The 17896-nt window shown below is 38.8% G+C and overlaps 1 protein-coding gene across 4 annotated transcripts in view; it reads left to right on the top strand.

The window, feature by feature from the left end:
• Positions 1-17896, top strand: part of cep89 (centrosomal protein 89) — a 111346-nt gene that overhangs the window by 15856 nt on the left and 77594 nt on the right. For 2 of the 4 annotated variants that reach the window (XM_067997986.1, XM_067997985.1), the window contains 8 exons: positions 219-417; positions 5688-5735; positions 6986-7088; positions 10177-10202; positions 10700-10754; positions 13485-13589; positions 17026-17244; positions 17497-17636. In XM_067997986.1, coding sequence (XP_067854087.1) covers positions 219-417; positions 5688-5735; positions 6986-7088; positions 10177-10202; positions 10700-10754; positions 13485-13589; positions 17026-17244; positions 17497-17636 — 895 coding nt within the window. The remainder of the gene's footprint in view (positions 1-218; positions 418-5687; positions 5736-6985; positions 7089-10176; positions 10203-10699; positions 10755-13484; positions 13590-17025; positions 17245-17496; positions 17637-17896) is intronic. The other 2 variants (XM_067997988.1, XM_067997987.1) reach the window with 1 other exon arrangement.

Raw genomic sequence — 17896 nt, 5'->3', positions numbered from 1 at the left:
ACTATCCTCCTCACTGTTTACTACACTTCCAAGGTTTGCGTCATCTGCAGATTTTGACAGTGTGCCCTGTACGTCCAAGTCATTAATATATATGAAAATTTGATTGTGAATATCAAACTGTGAAATCGAATTTTTTGTGTGCTATTTAAGTGCAATTTAAACAATTGTGGAAAATCTGTTACTTGTTTCCATTAGTGATTTCTGTTATTTTTGAAAAGGAATGAATGGCCAGCTACTATTAGGGGCAGGCCTCAATTGCCACTGCCTTCAGATTCTGATGAAGAATGTCATGAAGAAGAAGACGACCTAGATTTGGATCAGCTGTCTGATAAAGCCGACCAACCACATTACCATGTTTTAGAAAAAGAGGGGGAGGTTCAGAATAAAGAATATGCTGTTCCACACAAGGAGAAACAGGTAAATGTTTACATTTGCTGGATTTGAAGAACTATATTATGAAAAGTCAGCATTTTTTTGATAGTAATGGTTTTTCATATCAGTATACAATTGACTATTATAACACAGCTTTTAGTTTAGAAATGGAGCAGCCATAAAATGTCATATTTACATTTGAATTATACAAGTTGAAATATATATGTTCAGAGTTTCATAATTTCTAAAGGGGGTGCAGGTACAGTTCAGTTCCATTCGCAATCCCTCAAATAATGAAGCAGTCCGTGCCCGCATACAGCAAGACATGGACAACGTCCAGGCTTGGGCTGACAAATGGCAAGTAACATTCGTGCCGGTCAATGACCATCTCCAACAAGAGAGAGTCTAACCACCTCCCCTTGACATCTAACGGCATCACCATCACCAAATCCCCCACCATCAACATCCTGGGGGTCACCATTGACCAGAAACTTAACTGGACCAGCCATATAAATACTGTGGCTACAAGAGCAGGTCAGAGGCTGGGTATTCTGTGGCGAGTGACTCACCTCCTGACTCCCCAGAGCCTTTCCACCATCTACAAGGCACAAATCAGGAGTGTGATGGAATAATCTCCACTTGCCTGGATGAGTGCAGCTCCAACAACACTCAAGAAGCTCGACACCGTCCAGGACAAAGCAGCCCGCTTAATTGGCACCCCATCCACCACCCTAAACATTCACTCCCTTCACCACCGGTGCACAGTGGCTGCAGTGTGTACCATCCACAGGATGCACTACAGCAACTCGCCAAGGCTTCTTCGACAGCACCTCCAAAACCCGCGACCGCTACCACCTAGAAGGACAAGAGCAGCAGGCACATGGGAACAACACCACCTGCACGTTCCCCTCCAAGTCACACACCATCCCGACTCAGAAATATATCGCCGTTCCTTCATCGTCGCTTGGTCAAAATCCTAGAACTCCCTTCCTAACAGCACTGTGGGAGAACCTTCACACGGACTGCAGCGGTTCAAGAAGGCGGCTCATCACCACCTTCTCAAGGGCAATTAGGGATGGGCAATAAATGCCGGCCACGCCAGTGACGCACACATCCCATGAACGAATAAAAAAAAAGACTTGGGGGTATATGAGCACAAATCTTTGAAGGTGGCAGGACAGGTTGAGAAAGTGGTTAAGAAAGCATACGGGATCCTGCGCTTTATAAATAGAGGCATAGAGTAAAAAGCAAGGAAGTTATGTTGAACCTTTATAAAACACTGGTTCGGCCAGAACTGGAGTATTCTGTCCAATTCTGGGCACTGCACTTTAGGAAGGATGTGAAGGTCTTAGAGAGGGTGTAGAAAAGATTTACTAGAATGGTTCCAGTGATGAGGGATTTCAGTTACATGGATAGTCTGGAGAAGCTGGGATTGTTCTCCTTTAGAGCAGAGAAGGTTGAGAGCAGATTTGATAGAAGTGTTCAAATTAAATAAAGAGCAACTGTTCCCATTGGCAGAAGGGTTGAGAACCAGAGGACACAGATTTACGGTGATTGGCAAAAGAACCAAAGGCGACATGAGGATAAACTTTTTTACGCAGCGAGTAGTTATGATCTGGAATGCGCTGACTAGTATGGCCCCCACCGCCACTCCTTAAAGTCCGAGGGGCACAGCGTATCTTCGCTCCAGCATATCTGACGCACAGTTGGTTTAGCCATCCATCATAAGATTTGGCTGGACCATACCATCCTCCTCTAACACCTCTCCTCCATTGTCCAGCTCAGTGGGATGGCCCTTGCTTTTTTCCACTCTTATCTGTTTGATCATAGCCAGAGCATTTCCAGCAACGGTTTCTCTTCCTGCTCCATACCGTTGCCTCCGGAGTCCCACAAGGATCTATCCTTTACCCTCTCCTCTTCCTCATCTACATGATGCCCCTTGGCAACATCATCCACAGACACAATTCTCCACCACCTCTCTCTCCGCCCTCCACTGCCTCTGTGTTGCCAGACTGCATGTCTGACATCCAGTCTTGGATAAGGTGCAGTTTCCTCCAACTGAACATTGGGAAGACTAAAGCCAATGTCTTCGTTCCCCACCGTATTTGTATCCTTGCCACCGATTCCAGCCACTGTCTCGGGCTGTACCATACTGTTCATAATTTCGTTGTTCTATTCAACACCTGAGTTGAGTTTCCAACCCTACATTCTGTCCATTACAAGGACCGCTGCCTACCTCCATCGCCGTAACATCTTCCACCTCAGCCCCTACTTCAGTCACTGACTGCTGAAACCTTTATCCAGGCCTTTGTAATCCTCAAGACTCGACTATTGTGATGTTTTCCTGGCCAGCCTTCCAATCTACCATTCTCCCTACTCTTCAGCTCATTCAAAATATTGCTGCCTGTATCCTCTCCCACACCAAGTCCTGCTCACCCATGACCCCATCCTCACTGACCTATGGCGAGACCTGGTCCCCCAGTGCCTCACATTTACAAATCTCATCTTTGTGTTTAAATCCCTTCTTGACTTTGCTCTTCCCTATCTCTGCAACCTCGTCCAGCCTGCAATGCCGCCTCCCTTCAACTCTTCATTGTTCTAACTCTGAGCTCTTGTGGATCACCTCTCCCTTCTTGCAACAATTAGTGGCTATGCCTTCAGCTACCTAGGCCCCCCGTTCTGGAATTCCCTCCCTAAACCCTTCTGCCTCCCACCTGCCTCTCTTTTATGACCTTGTTTCAAACCTACTTCTATGACCAAGCTTTTGGTTATCCCTCCTGATGGCTCCTTCGTTGGATCAGCATCCATTTAAAAAAAAATTCCACCACTGTGAAGCACTTTTGAATGTTTTTCAGTGTTAAAGGTGCCATATAAATGTAAGTTGTTGTTAACTGTGAATCTAACCCTCAGAAGAACTGGGAGCATGCTTCTTGAGGTATACGCCTGGTACTCTACGAAGTTGAACCAGAAACAAAATTTATTTTTCAAAATCAAAATATATCTTTCAATGTCAAATAATTCTTTCAATGATACATATAGTTAAGGACACTGAGTCTGTCTGCAGTTCCCCTGGAATGTCAGCAGCATCCATCTAATAAGCCACCTTCCCAAATGCATGTGTTGCCTATCAGAACATTCCTTTGTCTTAATGTATTATTTGCAGAATGAAGCCAGCAGGAATTGGGATGTACTTTTGGTGATATCACCACATCAAAGTCTGCTGGTCTCATCTCAGCCAGTTTGTTTTTGAGAATGGATATACTGCCATAATGAAATGCACAACTTTTAGACAGAGTTATTTCTTTAATCAAACCTGATTTTAACCCCAAGGTACTGTAGCAGAAAGGCACAGAAAAAATATATCAGTCCCATAGTATTTTATCCATGATATTTCTGCCCCACCTGTGCCTGGGTGTTTATTTCTGGATTCAGGCCACCATCCTACCCCTGACATGTGCCTGATGCAGATCCGTCCCCTGGCAGAGCCTTATGCCTAGAATCAGGAATGCAAATATGGTTACTGCTCCAGTGGTGAGAGGCCTACAGCAGCAGAAATAGCTGGTGGCTTTTGGGCATTTTGCTACAGGTCAAAAAAAAGCAGCCAGAAGGCCTCCCGGCTCAAAGAACATGGGGAAACTGAAAAAAAGTACTGAGGAGTGTCGGGTGCACTGAGGGGTGTCCGAGCAAGGCCTACTGTCAACTTCTTCTGCTGCCCCTGCATTTGGATGCCTTTTCAGCAAACCTGGAGACATATGAGACCAGAGAGATGGACTTGCCTCCTCCTGCCTTTACTGTGGCTGTCCTTTGCCTGTGTATATGCAGGTACTTCACTCATTTTAGGGGAAGCTTTGGCAATCTCATGGCAATGTAAAGGGGGCGAAGACTGATGATGCTGGGTCTGTGCCCCATTTCTTCTGCTTTGTGTCTGGGTACTGAGTGTTCCTCAGATGTATTGGACAGGAAAATTGGTCCCTATATTTTCACAGTAAGTATAAATTAACATTGAGCAAATATATGTAATCTGTTAACTTTGAAAATGCTAACTCTGTTAATCAATTGCTCATTATTGCAACGTCAGAGTGATTAGACTCTAATGAACTATATAAGTAAAGTGTTGAGATTTTTTAAACAGTGAGAAAGAGGAAAAATGCATTTAATTTCATTTTAATGATCAATTTAGAATTTCTAGCCCAATACATTGACTGATTTTAATATTGCTAGTTGAAGACCTGCTCACAGCTGTTCACTAACACTCTTATGTAACAAAACACTAAAGCAAAAGAGAAATCTGGTTCAATTTATTTCTTCACTCTTTTCCTCGAGGCAAGTGTTTTTTTTAAAATCTACTGAACAAGCTATAAGGGAATAGAGGGATATTGGCGGGGGAGGGGGAAGAATGGGGAGAGGTAATTAGAGTGGGAGGAGGTTTGTGTGGGGCATAAACACTGGCATAGACCAGTTGGGCCAAATGGTCTGTGTCTGCACAGTAGATTCTATGTAATCCTCTAGTTAAATATCCAACATTATTGCTACCACTGAACCTCAAGAGGTTTCTTGCTTTCATCGTCCTAGCACTTGAACAATTGTTATAAAAATACTGGACAACTGAGCTGGACAATGGAGGCAAGGTGTTGGAGGAAGATGGTGTGGTCAACAGCGTCGAAGGCTGCAGTGAGGTCACAATCACAGAGGGTGTCATTTGTGACTTTGGTTAGGGCCGTTACCGTGTTCTGGCAGGGTTGGAAACCTGATTGGAGAGATTCAAACAGGGAGTTGTGGGAAAGATGGGCATGGATTTGGGATGTGATAAACACAATCATGGACTTGGGAGAGAAAACCGAGGTTGGCAATACTGTGGTAGTTTGCAAGAACTGAGTTTTTTGAGGGAGGTGATGATGATGGAAGTTTAAAAAAGAGGGGGACAGTGCTTGATGAGAAGGAACCATTTACAATGTCAGTTATAAAATGTCCACTACATAAACCTCTATATTTAATGACTTAGTCAAAATAGGCTGGTAGTTGAAAATGCAAGCAGTGCCTTGAAATTTTTTTTAAAAAAAGCTTTCTGCAATTTCTTTTAAATAATAAAGGATGCTTATTGTGCAGCAGATGAACTTGCAGGGAAAAAAACAGTCCTTTTACAGCCATTGGGTGGTGCTATACCTACATTGCCAAAATATTTGCTTTGAAATGCTTATATTAATAACTATCTTTTTAGTGTACATTTACACAAGATTTTTCCCCTCTTCCTTAATATCAAAATTCCCAAGGCACCATTATCAAAGTTAAAGTGTACTATTTGTTTGGTTCACCAGCCTCCCGTTGAAGATTTTCCTTTGAATGAAAAAACTGCACTTTTCATGGTAAGCCAGAGGTTGTTCATGGTAAGGGGTGTGGACATGAAGGATAGAGAAAGGGAAGTAACTGTTTTTCATATCGACTGCAGAAAGACTTGAAAAATTGGGTCTTTTTTTGTTAGAACAATGCAGATTTCAGGGCAATATAAAAGTGTTTAAAATTATGAAAGGATGGGACAGGGTAGATAGGAGCAGACTGTTTCCAGTAGTTGAGGGGCCAATAACTACAATATTAAATGTAAGCGATTTAGAACAGAGGGTAGGAGAAACATCTTCATGTAGAGTTCTACGGTTGTGGAATTCACTTCAGTGGTTAGTGAGGCAGAAACGATGTCAAAATTCAAGATTAGATTGGATAGGTGGGTTATGGGAGCAGGGTGGGTAAATATGATTAGGACAATTTGCTCGGATGGAGGGCAAACGCTGATACAGACTAGTTGGGCTGAATGGCCTGTTTCTATGTGGTAACCTCTTTGTATTCCTATGTATTTTCTGTGATTGAGATGTTAAACTAAGGTTCTGTGTGCCAGTTCTGGTAGTTCAGGTGGATGAAAAAGATCCTAAGGCACTAATTGAAGAAGAGCTGGGAGTTGTCTTGGTGTCCTGGCCAACTTGCTTTACTCAGATAACTACCAAATAGATTAACTGCTCATTAATCTCATTGGTGTGTGTAAAATAGTTGCTGTGTTCGCCTAAACAACTGTAACTGCACTTCAAAGTGACTAATTGTACGTGAAGAACTTTTGGGATGCTTCTGACGGATACAATAAGGCGCTATATAAATGCAAGATCATTCTTTCTTTCTTATTTGAAAGTATTTCAGCTTATATTTAGCATTTTTGATGTAATTCAAAATCCTACTATGTGTCCACTTACAGCTCATTGGTAAGATGTCAGAAGGGGTAAAATGAAATGTTTCTATAATTTGCAACCTCTGGTAAGAGGAAAGCATTTAGATGAAGAATATTGTAATTTCTACATATTTGGTTGAGCTGTTCAGTTTTAAAATCAACCCGTATGTTTTGGAGTGTTTCTCTGGAATTTTATTTTGCTTTAAGGTATTGGGATGGGTGGGGACTTCTGCGCCAATATAATTGATGTCTTTCTCTGGCCACGTGGTATATAGATTTTGCAATATTATTAGTGTAAAGTCTAGAGTTCTTGGGATTTTTATACGATTTTTAATTTTTGGGAAATTAATATTTTTCTATACCTAGTTGTTTAACTTTCTCTCTTTTTCAAAATTATTTATTAAGGATGAAATCCCAGCATCGGTGAGCAGTGAAATCACTGAAATTTCTTCCTATGATGTAGCATCTTTCACTCTGATGCATGAACCAAAATCTGGACAAGTTAGAGGTAAACAACAATAATTACTTAAATAATGGCTTCAGAAACATACTGGGCCTCATGTTTAGACTTGTGGGTGTAAAGGCATTTTGGGTGGTAACCCTATTTGGTAACCCTGAGATGTAATTATACAATATTCAAATCTGCTGCTGCTTCACTTACTGCCTGTGGTAGTCTTAAGTGCTTTGTCACATCTATTAGAAATGTCCCTAGGTGCACCATATATAATTGGAGATTAGTTGAAGTAATCCAAATTTACTGCTCTAACAACATCACTTGACCTGTGTTTTATGTCTCTTTCTTTCTTTCTTTCTTTCTTTCTTTCTTTCTTTCTTTCTTTCTTTCTTTCTTTCTTTCTTTCTTTTTCTTTTTCTTTTTCTTTTTCTTTCTCTCTCTCTCTCTCTCTCTCTCTCTCTCTCTCTCTCTCTCTCTCTCTCTCTATAATTTTTATATATATATATACACCTTATTTATACATTTACCTTATGGTAAATGGCTGTAATAAAGCTTGAGGTTTTTAGTTGGACCAGCAGTGGGAAGCTCTGTAAGCTGGGCATTTTTATCCAGTTAAAACTCAGCAGTACCCCTACGCATACTTGGGAGAATGTAAAATGCTCCCTTACCACTGATTCCTTCCCACGCGAGGTCAATCAGATAGTTCACAACTTTGGCTTTTTGCTAGACCTTGAACTTAATTTTAGACAACATAAAATCTCCACCACAAAGATTGCTTACTTCCAATGCAATGTTGCCTGTCTCCAACTCTACCTCTGCCCCTCCGCCAATAGAAGCTTCATACGTGCCGTTGTCACCTCTAGATTCAACTATTCCAGGGCTCTCCTGCGGGCCTCCCTTCGTCTAATAAACTCAAACTGATCACGTGTCCTATTCTACATTAAGTCCCACTCATCCATCATCCCTGTTGTCACTGATCTACATTGGCTCCCTGCCCCCCAGTGCATTAAATTAAAATCTTTCTCTTTGTCTTTAAATTCCTCTGTGGCCTTGGTCCATCCCACCTCTGCAAACTCATCTCGCCCTGTATCCCCTCCCCTCACCCTCCTGAAATCCCTGTTCCCCTGTCTCTGGCCTTTTATGGATCCTCCACTCCTTTCATCCCTCCATCAGCAACAGAGCCTTTGTCTTCCTGGGGTCTATTCTATGCAGTTCCCTTCCTAAACCTCTCTGCTGCTCCACTTCATGTTCCTCCTTTTAAAAACCTTCTCGAAACCATCACTTAAACCAAACCTTTGGTCTGCCCTCCTAACCTCCCTCTTCCTGACTTGGTGTTTGTTTTGTCTGTGCCTGTGGGATGATCTTTATGTTAGAGGCTATATAAATGCAAGTTGTTGTGCCCTGCACGCAAGATCTTTTGGGCTTGGATAAAGAAAGGGTATTCATACAGGGAGAGATGTCATACACCTATCTGACCACAATGCTTATTTTAACTAGTGATTTTTCAACATGCTTATAACACTCTAGTTTCATACAAATATTCACAGAACCCTGTGCATATTTTTTGTAATTGCCAATCACAACATTTATTGTTTTTTGCAATGCCACTGTGGTAATGTAGTGTCCTTATTTCTTATAGCGATTCACTTCATTTTTTGTGAGATTTGTTCTTGTTCTGATAACTGTCTCACTTTTAATTATTTGTCAATTTGCCCTGATGCTGTCATTTGTCACAAGAACCAGATATAATCTCTTTATTCTTCAGCTTAATTTGTCAGAATGATGTTTATTCCTGGAACGCCCTGACATCTTTTTGGTTTTTTTGAAGTGTTGAGTTACATGTGTTGTGTACGTGTTTCATTTACAGATTGACTTTCAGGCTTGCATCTTATTGATTATTATTTATGAAAAATAAAGTTAGTTCTACAGACAGAAATAGGTTGATGCTATCTAGGGAATATTCAGTTACTACCTAGTAGGTTTTATGTTGAATAGATTGGGTGCTTTTAATATAAGTCACCAATTGTTGTCAGGTTATTCTAACTTTCAATAAAGTGGAAACATTGAACTCAAAAGCACCATTTTGATTATAACCCCTATTCTAAAACTGAAAAATTAGTTTTCTCACAAACGTGTAGCTTGATATTAAGCTATTCAGGCATTAAGTGGTGATGCCTTGGTAAAAAGAAAGCTGACTTATGAGAAGTATGTTGTTAGGTAGATCTAATGCAGTCTTTGAGACCTTTTACATTTTGTTTTTAATTTGTCCAGTTTTTATGAAGGTAAACCTAATAGATTTTATTATTTTTGGCCTGTACAGATGGCATTCAAGATTACTTAGAAATAACTTGAAGAAAACATTTTTCACTTTCATTAATTCTGAGCAGTTGGTCTGCTCTGTGCTAAGCTAAGTATAGTCTTAGGATACATGCAACATCCCTCCATAGTAGACTAATTTTAAAGAGTTAATAGCTTTATATTCTGACTGACATTGACTCAGTGATTTTAATCTCATTGATCGCTCCTAAGTTCCTCTTTTGTATACTTCATCAGCTAATGACTTTGTTCTGTATGCAATTAACATTACTGTCGCTGTGTGGTCATTACATATTGAACTACAGCTACCATTTAGAATCTACTACAGGATGATTGCTGATGTCTTTACAATCAATAGCTATTTGGCAATGTATAGTATAGTCAGGCCTCTTTAACAGAGAGACCTGAGAAGCTGAATAGAATTGTTTTGTAATTTTTTTTTCTTTTATGCTCATGTAGATCCATATTTATTTTCCAAGGCTGTTATTAAAAAAAAAAAAAAATTCTCTTGCATATTAAAACACTTTCAAAGGGCCCGCACTTCCTGTCCACAAATGTTGCTGCTTGTTGTCACGATTTGTTGCCACACTTTTGTGTCAACGTTCATTATTGTAAATTGCTATGTCAACTTTTCCCACTCACTTTTGCCACATCAAATTGTCACAATGTTGTTGTAGTCTCTGGCCACTGGCTGGCTGTGTGGAGCGAGTTTCTGAATTCTCTCACCCAGCGCCATCACCACCTTGTACAGAAAAACTTATATTTATCAATTGACCATCAGCAGTTTGCTAGTTGTTTCTGAAAATTTTCCTTTTTCCTCTTCTAGAACAATCTCCAGTTCAAGCACCTACGGTAAGGAAGACAAATATGTCACCCATTGTCCCTGTATTTTTTTTCAGCGAAGGAAGGCAATGATAAGAAACATGAAACTTTTCTCAATCTTCAACTATAAACATATTGACTCCGAATTTGCTGTGACTTTTATTATCCTCCAACCAGTATTTTAATAGATGAGTTAATCCATATTTTAAATAATGGGGAAACAAATTTGATATGAGTGAGTTAAGCATTCATATGACAACATCGTCCACAGTAATCTGTAATATGGTCTTCAAAGAGTATTTCTCTGGGATGTTATTGAACCAACAAAAATTAAATTTTAGAATATGTTACTGTTCAATGACAATCTCAAGTGGTCAGAAAATTATGAAAAATCTGTTATGTTGCCACATGGGATGCATTGCCGAGGGAAGTAGACCAGGATAAAGGCGGTAATAGTTCAGACAGTATATGGTGGAAATTGGTTTTGTGAAAAGAAGTTTTAGAAGTAATATTAATTTTGTTTCCAGGGACAACAAATGATTGAAAAGCAGCAGACAGTTCTGGAGTCCAGCCAAGTCCCAGGTAATGTTGTCAATCAATGCCTTTTGTACCTCACAATCTTGATTTGTTCAGCTATACGCACATAAACTTTTTAGGTATGATATCAGAAATTAAACTATAGACACCAGTCACAAACTAGTAACAATGCACTAATGTGAAAGATAAAAAAAAAAATAAGCCCACATCAAATTAATTGGAAAACTGCTGCATGGCAGTTTAGGCAGACAGACAGGACAATTGCAAATTGTTCTAAAAATCAATATACCAGTTGATATCCTGGCCAGAAGATGGGGCAGGACTGCGGTAGGATATTTAGGCAGTGGGGTTGGTTCTGGTATGTAAACAGCAGAGGGAAGGTGAAGGTTACAAACAGGCTCAGACTGGGGTGTGGCAGGTCCAAAGAGAGGGTTTAGCAGGCAGAGATTGAGGGAATGAAGAAAATTAAGATGGGTTGACAGAAATTGGAGAATAGCTGAAAAACTAGAGTGGGAGCTACATTAAAGTCTAGAAAGAAGGATGGAAATGGACAACTTGAGAAAAACAGAGAAAACCAGAGAAAACATTACAGAAAATGTGGAAAGGGGATGGAAGCAAAAACTAAGCTTAATTTATGAAGTGCCTTTAATACAGGAAGAACTCCTAAAGCAATTCATAAGGGGAGTGGACATCGAGAAGGATTTTAATCATGATGTTTGAGTCCTGCCACAGTGGCTTTGCACGCTGGGTGAAAAGGCAGCCTACATGTGCCGAAACTGTTTGACTTCAGGAGCACATGGTTAGACTGGTGAAATGGGAGACACATGGCAAATGAAATTTAATGTAGAGAAGTGTGAAGCGATACATTTTGGAAGGAAAAATGAGGAGATGCATTATAAACTAAATGGTAACATTTTAAAGGGGCTGCGGGAACAGAGAGATCTTGGGGTTCACATACACAAACCTTTTTGAAGGTGGCAGGACAAGTTGAGAAGGCTGTTTAAAAAAGCATAACAGATCTGAGGCTTTATAAATAGAGGCATAGATTACAAAAGCAAGGAAGTTATGCTAAACCTTTATAAATCACTGGTTAGGCCTCAGCTGGAGTATTGTGTCCAATTCTGGGCACCACACTTCAGGAAGGATGTTAAGGTCTTGGAGAGGGTATAGAGGAGATTTACTAGGATGATACCAGGGATGAGGGACTTCAGTTATGTGGAGAGACTGGAGAAGCTGGGGTTGTTCTCCTCAGAGCAGAGAAGGTTAAGGGGGGGATTTAATAGAGGTGTTCAAAATTATGAAGGGTTTTGATAGAGTAAATAACGAGAAACTGTTTCCACTAGCAGGAGGGCCGATAACCAGTGAACACAGATTGAAGGTAATTGGCAAAAGAACCAGAGGGGAGATGAGGAGAATATTTTTTACACTGAGTTGTTGTGATCTGGAATGCACTACCTGAAAGGATGGTGGAAGCAGATTCAATAGTAACTTTCAAAATGGAATTCGATATGTACTTGAAAAGCAAATATTTCCAGGTCTATGGGGAAAAAGCAGGGGAATGGGACTAATTGGATAGCTCTCTGAGATTTGAGAAGAACATTCCAGCATGCAAAGGTGGGATCACTGAAGGCTTTGCCACGGATGTGAGAAAGATGACGGGGGCGGGGGGGCGCATGTGTAGAAGACCAGAATTGGAAGAATGCTCATTGACAGATCATCCCACATCACAAGCAACCCCTACTGTAAAGAAAATGGAGGATATAGCAAAAGTCTGAATTTATTAAAGTAATTGTTCAGAGGGCCGGAGGGGATCCAGCAGAAAGAGAAGATACCGCTCCTGCAACTTGTGTTGCGCTTCATTGGAACAGTCTCTAGGAGACCAAAGACCGAGAAATCAGAGTAGGAATGGGAGGGGGGAGTTAAAGTGGTATTTCACAGGAAAGTCAGGTCCACAGTTGTGGAAAGAATGATGTTCAGTGGAGCAGTCCCTTAACTTGAATTTGGTCTTCCCACTGTAGAGGAATGTGAGTATCAAATGCAATATGTTGCTTAGAGGAAATACAAGTGAATTGTTGTCTCAAAAGGATAGAATGTTTTGTGACCCTCAACTGGAAGGAGGTTAATTGACAGACATATTCAAAAGTAATTCAAACAATTAACTCCCTGACTGTGATTAATTTATCTGTTGATTCTCTCCCCTCTTGTCCTTTTTTTTTGCAACCTTACTGAAAATGCCTGTTTAGTCTTTAGTTCTAATGAAGGGTGCCCATCTAAAATGTACCTGTCTTCTGTCTTTAGAGATGCTAACTGATCTGTGTATTTCCAGCATTTGCTGCTTTTACTTCAAAGTAACAACAATGCTGGAGTTTAAAATTACAGAAAAAAAGCTTTGATTGGAAAAATAAGCAACTGTATGTGTAGTATAGAAAGTCGTAGATACATCTCATAATAACTCTTCCTGCCTTCCCTCTCCTCTCGCTTCATCCCTCATTGTGCTCTTAAGATGCATGTTAGGGTGCTTTTGTAATAACTCTGTTGTAACTGTTATGACATTTCATATATCCTTTTCCATTAAAGCTTGATTATTGCAAATGGGGGAAAAAAGCTAGTTTGCATGACAATGGCAACTGACAGAAGTGAGTGATAGCTGGTTGCTGTGTGTTGTAAATTGCTGTTATTTACACTGGTCCTGGAAAAGTTGTTGTCTTAAAATGGTATTTTCAGTACGAATAACAGAGATGCTATTGCTGCTTTTGATAACGCCCTGTTCTTAAGATTTGAAGGGCAGCATGAGTGTTGAAAGTCCCAGAACACCAAGTACTGTAACTCAAAAAAAGAAAAGAGCAAAGAAAAAGATTATTTCAGAGGAGACCAAATCAGGTAGGAGAACAATTTAAGTCATCAAGTGTGCAGCATTAGACCAATTCCCTTTGTACCATTGTTGGATGAGCATTTATGGTAATTTTACCTTGAATATATAATCTGTATCCCATGTTCCCAGGGGAGGCAACTGGATAGCAATCATCAACTGGGAACCCTTATTTTTCCTTCCTAGTCCAGGAACACTGAGGCCAGTTGTAGTACCCTTACTGCCACTAACCTGAGATTAACTAACTCAGCATCAGACCAAAGATCAAATCTTGGACCATCCTGGTGTGGATTGATGGAATGTGTGTTTACTCTCAACATGCTTGATACAAGTTCCTGATCTTGGTCATTCCATCAGGGGTAGACATTGAGTAGAGGGCAGGGATTTCTATAGTGGGATGCAGGAAAAATTCAAGATGGCATGTCTTACCTTTGGCAGTTATCTTGGAACAGATCATTTTCCCGTTCTTTTGACCAGAGAATAGATGGATTATAGGAAAGATGGAAGCAAAATAATTTGTTTAAAAAGTGGGAGGGAATGAAGTAGAATGAAGAAGTAGAATTTTTGGCAAATATTTTTATACTACTTGATAATTTTAAAAGTTCACATTTTCTCAAATTCCCCTTTCCATCCCTGTATATCATGCTAAGTATAGCATGGGTTAATCCAAATTGATTTCCTTCTAGCCAAGCCTCCTGTTTGTAGAGGTACTTGAACAAGTGAAATTTAATAATACTAGAGCAAGCTCAGGCCAAAAATGGTACTTATTTTTAGAAACTATAACATCAGAGGTTTCAGCAGTTATAAATACATTGTTATGTTTTGACTGAATTGGGCTGTGCTGAAGTATAAATTGTGATTAAATTCTGTTCAAAAGTGACTGAAAAGAAATGTATTGCTCTAAACTGAATGCAAACAGATGTCTAGAGTCTAGCCCATAGATCAGCATTTTTAGGGCCTGGTTATAATGGTCACATCCTACTTTTGTAAAAGAAATATGCATAATTTTTGTTTAAGAAATATTAATGAAAAATAAAATATGAATTGAGCAAGAAGCTTTGAAGTCTTGAGGTAAGGTTTCAGTGACTGAAATCCTAATGTCCTCTAAGATTGTGAAGACTCTTCAGTCTTGAGAAAAAAAATATAACCTTCGTTATCAGAAATTGGGATTATTAAATCTTGTATTAATGATTACCAAAAATGGTTCTAATTATCTTGTTTGCAATATCCACTGTATCACATACTGCCTGTAAAACCCTGAAGGTTATCTTGAGTACTTAGTTTGTGCCTTGATACATATTAATCCATCTGCACACAGATCCATTAAGGACTCAGGTGATAAAAATTGTATTTTAAAATTAAAAATGCCCATTAATTTATATTTATATTTATGACCAGTTGTTGACTTTTTGTTACTAAGTACCATTTCTGTATATGGTTAGTCTCAATTCTCTAAGAATTTGCCTTATCCAGGTATCTAGCTCAGCATACTGTTAACTCTAAAATTTAGATTTTATAATGGTCTCTCTTATCCTCTGCTTAGATCACAAAGGAACTGATAAAAGAACCCAGACAAAAATTATAACACAGCTAGTGGAAAAAATGCAGAATCTTAAATATGTAGGCCAAATTTACTGATCAGTCTCACCCTGCCATACTCTACTTTATACAAACACATATGAATCCCTACCAAACTTAGAAAAATCAAAATAATATTACTGAAAACCTTGCCAGAGGTCAGTATGGCCCAGTACAGTTTTTGTTTTTGCCTTGGTTGTGGGGGGGGGGGGGGGAATGTGGGGGGAGAGGGGAAAATAGTACCTGGCAAAGAAACCTCTGATGGAATATGTTGGCAAATATCTCTGCTTTCTGTTGTTTATATATGTAAAATTATTGCAATCTTTTCTTGGGTTAAACAAATTTCAACTGATTTGATTCCAAACTTTTTGTGTGTTTGTGTTGAATTATGGATACTTGCTTTTCCAAATGATCCTCATTTCACTTTTCACCCAAACTTTATATTCAAGAAATATACAAAAAATTAACAAAATCCCTATTGGTATTAACCTAATTGACTATCCTTTTGTAATGTTACATTCCTAACATGTGATAGTAACATACTTGTACACACTATTTTAAAAAATGTCCTAATTAAAAGAAATCAAAATTTAGATCATAGAGGAGGGAGGAAAAAGGATGGCAAATCCAGTTTCATTGCGAATGTCACTTCTCATAGATGCTAAGAATTCTTGATATTGGTGAATGTGGATAAATGAAATGGTGTGACTTGTATCCTTTATGAATCATTAGTTTGTGCTAATTTGAGCCTCTTCCATAAATCTGGGCACCTGAATTTGATAGACATTTCACAGATTGTGTTTACCATAATAATACAATTCAAATTTAAAAAGATATTTTGAGTTGATGACAAATCAGACATTCATGCTAGGATAACTAGAATTTTTCCTTTACTCAACTCCACATTTGTGGCTTGTTTACTGCTACACATTCTCTTGTAACTGAGAGGGAGCTGAGAGCCTTTGCATGATTGTTAACAACGCTGCTTTATAACTGGCTATAAAAGGACGGAATTTCAGCAGTGTAGAATGCTTTGTCAGTTTTGCCTCTCTTGCATTGCACTCTATCTATTAGCATTGTTGAGAATTAATGAAATCTTGGTAGCTGAATGTTCAACTGTTTTAAATTACTCTTTTCCCCCGCCCGCCCCCCCCCCCACACCAAAAAAAAGTGATAACCAGCCATGAATTTTAAGTCAAATGACTTTACAGATGACTGCTTGTAAAGGACTATTAGTTATGAATCTGGCTGATTAACAAAGGTTGATGGCTTATATGCATTCTGTTTGCATATTGCAGTATGCAATCTGTTTGCATATTACATATTGACTTAAAAAACATATCTTTACTCTTAACTATGTAAATCCCAGATCAATTTTAAAACAAATTACAAAGTAAGTTCTCAAATGCAATTTAAATAGAAAGTAATCCTTATAATGAACAAGGATATTCATTTTAGATCTACATTTTTACTATGCTGACTTAGATTGGCATTAAACTTTTTCCTTTATCGAAATGGTCCTTTTGAATTTTATGCAGACTATATGTAAAAACATTGTAAAAACGATTTTAGTTTATGTTGTTTTATGAGATTTCATTTGTGTAGGATGCAATACAAAGAGTATTTCTTTCAAAATAAGGACAATTTTAACATATACTAGTGTATTTTAGTCACAAATCTACAGTACAATAGAAATAACTTCTTAAAAACTATGAAAATCCAGAACAGTGATTTAGCTCTATCTAACATTTTCAGATGCTCTGTTCATATGGGTTAGAATTATTTTTATGGACTTGCATAATTAATATATATTGATATTCTTCATTTTGGTGTGTTTGTTGTGAATTGCTGTTATTTGCGGTACTGTAGATTTAACAGCTGTGGCTAGCCGAGAGCTGATGGAGATCCGCAAAGAGCTGTTACAAGAACTGAAAGAAAGAAACCAGATATTGGTTTCTGAAAATCAGGTCATTGCCCATCAGGCTCACAGCCTGACGCAACGGCTGCAAGGGATGCAGCTTAAAGTGGAGCGACTGGAAAAAGAAAATCAAAAGCGGCAAGAAGCTGAGAATAGCCAACCAAGGGAAGGTTGGAAATATTGTCCCTCCTTCAATAACATAATAGCTATTAAATGATCAAAACTTTAACTTCAAGAGTAAAATATTTATTGGTAAACGAGTAATTTTGTATTTTAACTCTGCAGATGCTGATTTATTCTTTCTCTTGAGCATAATAGAATTCTATTTTCATCCTTAGCGAAGATTTTTTAAACAATTTATTAGTGAAATTTGAACAAATATCATAACTTCTTTTAACTTTCTAAGTATCTACTTTTTCTAGATGAAAAAGCAGAACTGCTTTCACTTAGGGAACAAGCTCAGGAAGTAGTGGATGAAAACGATGCCTTGAAAATGACCGTCCATCGCTTAAATATAGAGCTGAGCCACTACCAAACCAAATACAGACCTCTGCATAAAGAGGTAAAAAAAAGTGACACTAAAAATGTATGCTTTCTGAATGTTATAAAAGCAGCAACAGCAACTTGCATTTATTTAGTGCCTTTAACATAGAAAAAAAACCCATAGAGCTTCACGAATGGTGTAATTTTTAAAAAAAATGAATGGTGAACCACAGAAGGAGAGATTAGGAGGGGCGACCAAAAATTTGGCCAAAGAGATGGGTTTTAAAGAGGATCCTAAAAGAGGTGGAGAGGAGAAGGGATTTAGGGAGGAATTCTAAA

Source organism: Heptranchias perlo, chromosome 16, assembly GCF_035084215.1.
Source record: "Heptranchias perlo isolate sHepPer1 chromosome 16, sHepPer1.hap1, whole genome shotgun sequence".
Classification (NCBI taxonomy): domain Eukaryota; kingdom Metazoa; phylum Chordata; class Chondrichthyes; order Hexanchiformes; family Hexanchidae; genus Heptranchias; species Heptranchias perlo.
Note: the sequence above shows the minus strand (reverse complement) of the source record. Positions and strands in the feature narration are given on the sequence as shown.